This window comes from Lolium rigidum, chromosome 3, assembly GCF_022539505.1.
Source record: "Lolium rigidum isolate FL_2022 chromosome 3, APGP_CSIRO_Lrig_0.1, whole genome shotgun sequence".
Taxonomy (NCBI): domain Eukaryota; kingdom Viridiplantae; phylum Streptophyta; class Magnoliopsida; order Poales; family Poaceae; genus Lolium; species Lolium rigidum.
The window spans coordinates 60194682-60200884 of NC_061510.1; the positions used below are offsets into that span (position 1 = coordinate 60194682).

Genomic DNA, 6203 nt, shown 5'->3' on the forward strand with positions numbered 1-6203 from the left:
TGTAGACACTTGTCGCTTGAAGAGCAAGCGGTTGGCTGGGGAAGCCTTAAGTCCCCACGGTATTGCGGTCTATTATGGGTTGCAGCTACCGGCGAAGGAGTTTGGTTCGATCCCAGACTGTCGTCGTGGTTGGGGTCCACCCTGAAATCTATGGGAATAATGGGACCGGCGAGGACCCAGGGTCGGGGCATGCAACAAAGGGTGGGTGTTCGAGGTAGCGTAGGAACATGATTGGCTAGACCTTATACCGGGCCTCACACCATAGGAAGTGTGGACGGGAAAGCTGCCCGGTTGGCACCAAGGTTAAGATCTCTTATGGGTAAAGCAACACCCCCTCGCGAGTGTATAGAACGCGTGACTGTCACTCCCCATTCCGGGATATGGAACTACGAACGCGGCCGGAAAGGAACTCCATGAAGTTCTAGTAAACCGGTGAAGGCTGACGGACATAGCTCTTTGAAATAAAAGCAATCTCTTGAAGAAATGTTTATCAAAACCTGCATTGGTATTAGACTTTCTGGTCTAATATCATAGTTAGTGCATTAAACACCTCTTATCTATAATGAACTTGTTGAGTACGCTCGTACTCATTCCACTCTTAAATCCCTTGCTTAGATTGTCTGAATCGTCTGGAGGAGGACTACGACAACCCTGAAGGAGCCGAGATCATCGGCTATGAAGAACCAGACCTCTCTGGAGGTATTGACGGCGTAGACTACCTCATAGTCTACGGAACCGGGAAGGCTTCCGGAGGAGATCAAGCCTAAAAGCACCAAGTAGTAGTATTAGCCGAGCAGTGCGAACTCTTAGTACTTAGCTGCTCGAGGAAATAAATGTATAACTTAATGAGACTTCTATATTGTAAGCTAAGTTGGGTTCGCCTAGAATCCAGGAGTATCCCTCTTTGGACCCAAGAGGAGCTCCGAGATGATATGTGTATTATGCTTGTAATAATAAGTGAATAAGTTATGGACCTGCTATGTTCTGTTGTACTACTCTGAGGGATGTAATATTTGCGGAATGGTACTTCGTGAATGTTATATCAACGACTGGCATACTACAACATGCAGTGGTATGCAGGGTCACCACAACCTTGAAGCCTTTTAGGCCACCCAAACAGTGTAGGTGGATTCGCATCTCTTGCATCTACCTCCCCTTATGGCGATGCTGCCATGCGTCGTGGCTCCCTGTGGAGCGACTTAATCTAGGAAGCATGGAATTATCCTCTCGATAAAGCAACTTCGGCTCCCGATGACGCGCCTATGTTGTTGCACGTCGAGTTATAGTCTTGATCTAAAAACAACATTGTTCGCTTCCGCCATCCCTAGTCCCTCTCCCAACATGATGCAAGTCACTACGAAAAACTATATTGAGAGCTTGTGTATTTGACTATGCGCCTTGGATAGACATGCCCTGGTTAGGCTATGCCTAGTGGAACCTAATGTGTTGGGCTGATCGGACCAACAAATCATGGGTTTGTGTGTGCAAGGCTGCCAACAAAAACCGGGCTTCGCCTGCGGTTTGAGCCGACAAAGGTGACGCTTGCAAGATCCATTATCTTACCGAAGGCCTCGATGTTACATTAATTGGCCCGTGCCAGTGATGCTTCAGGGGAACCCTAAATCCCAAAGCCTTCTTGGACATACAATGGCCGCCCTCAGCCCGTATTCTCTCTAGGGCCATCGTTTTGGCGATAGATCCGGCTAAGGATACTTATGTATGTGGTGGCCCTCGTCGACCTTGCATATTTCTTCTTTGTAGCTCATCTTCAGACTTGAGAGCTACCATGTCCTCGACGTGTGTGCCCACTAGTTTTCCAGTTCTTAGTGCGGTTCACACAATCGTTACGGTGACGACTCATTGACAGCTGGGGCCGCTTTCTCGAGGAGTAATGATCACGTTGCTTCCGTGCAACCTTACGCGTGCTCGGTGTGTCTTTGTGAGCCGTGTTGGTCCGGTGTATCCTGGAGGTAGTTGTAACTCGTGAGACGGCTCTGTGGGACGTCATGATGTTTTTTTTTCAACACGATATTTCGCTAAATAACTCCCGTTTTCTTAATCGAAAGATTGATTTGTGTGATATCCATTTCACACAAAAGAAATATAATAGTCTTCTTTTTTTCCTTTAAATTTGTATTTGAGTACAATATGGTGTATGGGAACTAAATTGGATAAATATTTACAAAACCAGGACCGTATGCATTCAAATGGTTTTTGAATACTGTTGGTTTGTACGTAGATAGTTGCTTAAAAAGCTGGAGCTGTATCAGTATGGATCACACCTGAAAAAGGTACAAATCATGAGATGTACTGAACCACCCCCTCAGCACCTCGTCTCTATCTATCCAGCGATCCCAGCGAGTCGAGCTCCAGCCCACCATCCTCTTCAGTTTGTTTATCCTTGTGTACAGCACTGCCGTCTGCCGGGGCGGCCCAACCGGCGGAACACAAGTACACCTCTCTCACCTCACCTCACACCCACCCCCCGCACACACCCCACCACCTGCCCTTGCCGTCCCTCCGCTCCGCCTCCCCCTCCTCCGCCCGCGCCATGTCGGAGGAGGACGAGGACCAGGCCCCGCCCAAGCGCCCGCGCGCCACGCCGCCGCCGGACCAGGTGCTCGACAACGTCCTCGAGACCGTGCTCCAGTTCCTCGCCGCCCCGCGCGACCGGAGCGCCGCCTCCCTCGTCTGCCGCTCCTGGCACCGCGCCGAGTCCGCCACCCGCCTCTCCCTCGCCGTCCGCAACATCCTCGCCGCCTCCCCGGCCCGCGCCGCGCGACGCTTCCCCAACGCGCACCACATCCTCCTCAAGGGCCGCCCCCGCTTCGCCGACTTCAACCTCCTGCCGCCAGGCTGGGCCGGCTCCGCCTTCCGCCCCTGGGCCGCCGCCTTCGCCTCCGCCGCCTTCCCCGCGCTCCGCTCCCTCTCCCTCAAGCGCATCACCGTCACCGACGACGACCTCGACCTCCTCGCCCGCTCCCTCCCGCCCTCCTTCCGCGAGCTCTCCTTCCTCCTCTGCGACGGCTTCTCCTCCCGCGGACTCGCCTCCATCGCATCCCATTGCAGGTAATAATGCATCTCCCTGTGCGACGGCTTCCCTTCATTCCAACTTAACTGCTCTATAGCACACGTTAACGGCGGATTAATTTGACGCGAGAGATGTGCTCCATTTTCGGTTCGCCTGCCGCAGGGGCCTGCGAGTGCTGGACGTGGTGGACTGCGAGATGAACGAGGAGGAGGACGACGAGGTGTCCGACTGGGTGGCGGCGTTCCCGCGGGGGCACACCAACCTCGAGTCGCTCTGCTTCGACTGCTTCACCCCGCAGGTGCCCTTCGCCGCGCTCGAGGCCCTCGTCGCGCGCTCGCCGCGCCTCCGCCGCCTCGGCGTCAACCAGCACGTCACGCTCGGCCAGCTGCGCCGCCTCATGGCGCTCACGCCGCACCTCACGCACCTCGGCACCGGCGCCTTCCGGCCCGGGGACGCCGCCGAGGACCAGGGGCTCGACCTGGCCCAGATTTTGACCGCCTTCTCCTCCGCCAACACGCTGGCTTCGCTCTCCGGCTTCCGTGATCTCGCGCCCGAGTACCTGCTCACCATCGCCACGGTGGCCGCCGCCAACTTGACGACCCTCGACCTCAGCTACGCTCCGGTCACCCCGGATCAGTTCCTGCCCTTCATCGCGCAATGCCGCAATCTGGAGACGCTATGGGTATTGCTCTCTCGGTGGTATTGCTTTAGTTCCCTCACCTGCGCGCTTCTCCCTTTAATTTCTGACGACAACCTCTTTTGCCACCAGGTGCTTGACTCGGTGCGCGACGAGGGGCTCGAGGCCATGGCGAGCTTCTGCAAGAAGCTCCAGGTTCTCCGCGTGCTCCCATTGGACGCGCACGAGGACGCGGACGAGCTGGTGTCGGAGGTTGGCCTGGCTGCCATCTCCGAGGGCTGCCGTGGGCTCCGCTCCATACTCTACTTCTGCCAGAGGATGACCAATGCTGCTGTCATCACCATGTCGCACAACTGCCCGGAGCTCAAGGTATTCCGATTATGCATAATGGGAAGGCTCCAGCCTGACCATATGACCGGGGAGCCCATGGATGAAGGCTTCGGCGCCATTGTTCGCAACTGCAGCAAGCTTACTAGGCTCTCCACATCTGGACGCCTCACTGATCGAGCGTTTGAGTACATTGGCAAGTATGGCAAGTCAGTGCGGACGCTCTCTGTGGCGTTTGCCGGAGACGGTGATCTCGCGCTGCAGCACCTCCTCCAGGGATGCTCCAAGCTGGAGAAGCTTGAGATAAGGGACTGCCCGTTCGGTGATGCCGGCCTCCTCTCCGGAATGCACCATTTCTACAACATGCGCTTCGTCTGGATGTCGGGCTGCAACCTGACGCTGCAAGGTTGCAAGGAGGTGGCACGCCGGCTTCCACGCATGGTGGTGGAGCTGGTAAACAGCCAGCCTGAGTCAGAGAGGACAGATGGCGTGGACATCTTATACATGTATCGATCACTTGAAGGGCCAAGGGAGGATGTGCCGCCATTTGTGAAGATCCTGTAAGCTTCTTCGGCAGTATGCTCAGTTCAGATCAAATGCAGCCTGTGCGTGAACAGGTGCGGCAAGACGCTGGAGTTGCAGACATGGTAACACTTTACCGAGCTCGACGTCGGAGGAGGAGTTCCAAGCCATATACGGGAGCCGCGGAGCAGTTATTGTTGTTGTACTAGGTAGGGTTCATCGGCATTTCTGAGTTATCTACGAGAAGATCATAAGTGCAGCGGAGCAAGCTTTTTCGAGGGGGCTTCATCATCGCTTCCTCAGTTTTGTTTGCTGCTCCAAGAGCCTTCTGTTTGAGGACAACCCGTCGTTGCTGGCATGGCTACGATGGTGTTGTCTAATTTTCCGAAACAAAGCTTGTCATCACCAGATTAAATTCATTAACACTTTTTACTGTTCTTGTCGCATAGTTTCTTTTCCATATTCGCATTCATCTGTCAGAATTCTGAATTGAAACCTCCTGAATTGATCTATGTTTTTCATTCATTTCATCTATGAGATAAGAGCTATGTTCTCACGTTCTGTGATCTGAATATCTGATATGTGGTGGAATTTTGAAGTGTCTTTTTTGGGTTGTCCTTTCGTGATCTCATCTGAATCCTGAAGTTTGGCTGCTGGTATCATTACCAGAGGACCTACTGTCACAGCCTGAAAGTTCTATCCGTAGGGCGGGCTTCCTTGCTCCACGGTCACCAAAAGTTTGGCCCTGGTCCATCAAGCGATTATTGCCTCGCGTCGGCTTTGTCTTGACAGCCCTAGTTTTCTTAGCCGACGTGTCCGTCTTCCACAGCCTGGAGAGTGGAGACAACGACGGCGACTCTCAGCCTCCATCCAGACTGTGAATCTCTGATGGCTATATGAGAAGTTTTTTCACTGTAAATCACATGCTGATACACCTGCTAACTGTTAGCCACCACAGCCTTTTCTTTTCTTTTCTTTTCCTCGACCTTCTTTTTTTCGGGTAGCTGTTATCTCTGATGGCTCTGCCGGTAACGCAGCTCCGGCGAAAAGAAGCTCGGACAGTGACCAATCGATCTACAGCTACAGCCGAGAAGTGTGGCGCATCCAAGGATGATAGAGAGTGATGGCAAATGATGAGGGAGTGATGACCGGTCGACCTCGACGGGGATTGATCGATCGTTTGACTCATCCTCACCAGTCACTCACTGGTCTGAGCGATGTAGTCTTCAGAGCTCAGATCACAAGGGGGGTAGATGCCAAGGCATGGAGGATCAAATAAGGACAGTAAAATCTGCACGTGGCGAGGAGATTCCTCTGCAAACTCGATGGCTTCTTTGACCGCTTTTACTTCTTTTTTTTCTTCTTCTTCCGCCGATCATCTGCAACTAAATCAGAATTTGCAAGCGATTTCGTTCGCTGTCAGCGATGATCGAACATGACACGGTTGAAAACACAAACATGATCAACTGGGAGAAAAATCTACCAACTGGAACAGGAGATCTCTATTGAGTTTGATGGTAGGACCGTCCAGTGGTTGCGATCGGTTGCCCTTCTCATCTCGAGACATCTTGTCAAATAATTGGTTACTGTTCCAACTTCCAGCTGAAGACGAAGGAGGAGAAAAGAAAAGATCTTCAGATCTGGTGGACGTTGTGCAGTCGCGCAGACCAGCCATGGAAATAGATC

General features: G+C 53.2%; 1 protein-coding gene across 1 annotated transcript; it reads left to right on the plus strand.

Annotated features, from left to right (window-relative positions):
- Positions 1 to 2551: 2551 nt before the first annotated feature.
- LOC124696340 (transport inhibitor response 1-like protein) lies at positions 2552 to 5038 on the plus strand. Its single transcript, XM_047229072.1, has 3 exons — positions 2552 to 3069; positions 3194 to 3713; positions 3801 to 5038. The coding sequence occupies exons 1-3, from the start codon at positions 2552 to 2554 to the stop codon at positions 4557 to 4559; spliced, it is 1797 nt and encodes a 598-aa protein (XP_047085028.1). The 3' UTR covers positions 4560 to 5038.
- Positions 5039 to 6203: the final 1165 nt, after the last annotated feature.

Coding starts and splice junctions, on each gene's coding strand:
- LOC124696340 (XM_047229072.1), top strand. CDS start 2,552: ATGTCGGAGGAGGACGAGGACCAGGCCCCGCCCAAGCGCCCGCGCGCC. Junction 3,070..3,193: donor TCCATCGCATCCCATTGCAG/GTAATAATGCAT, acceptor CGCCTGCCGCAG/GGGCCTGCGAGTGCTGGACG. Junction 3,714..3,800: donor GCAATCTGGAGACGCTATGG/GTATTGCTCTCT, acceptor TTTTGCCACCAG/GTGCTTGACTCGGTGCGCGA.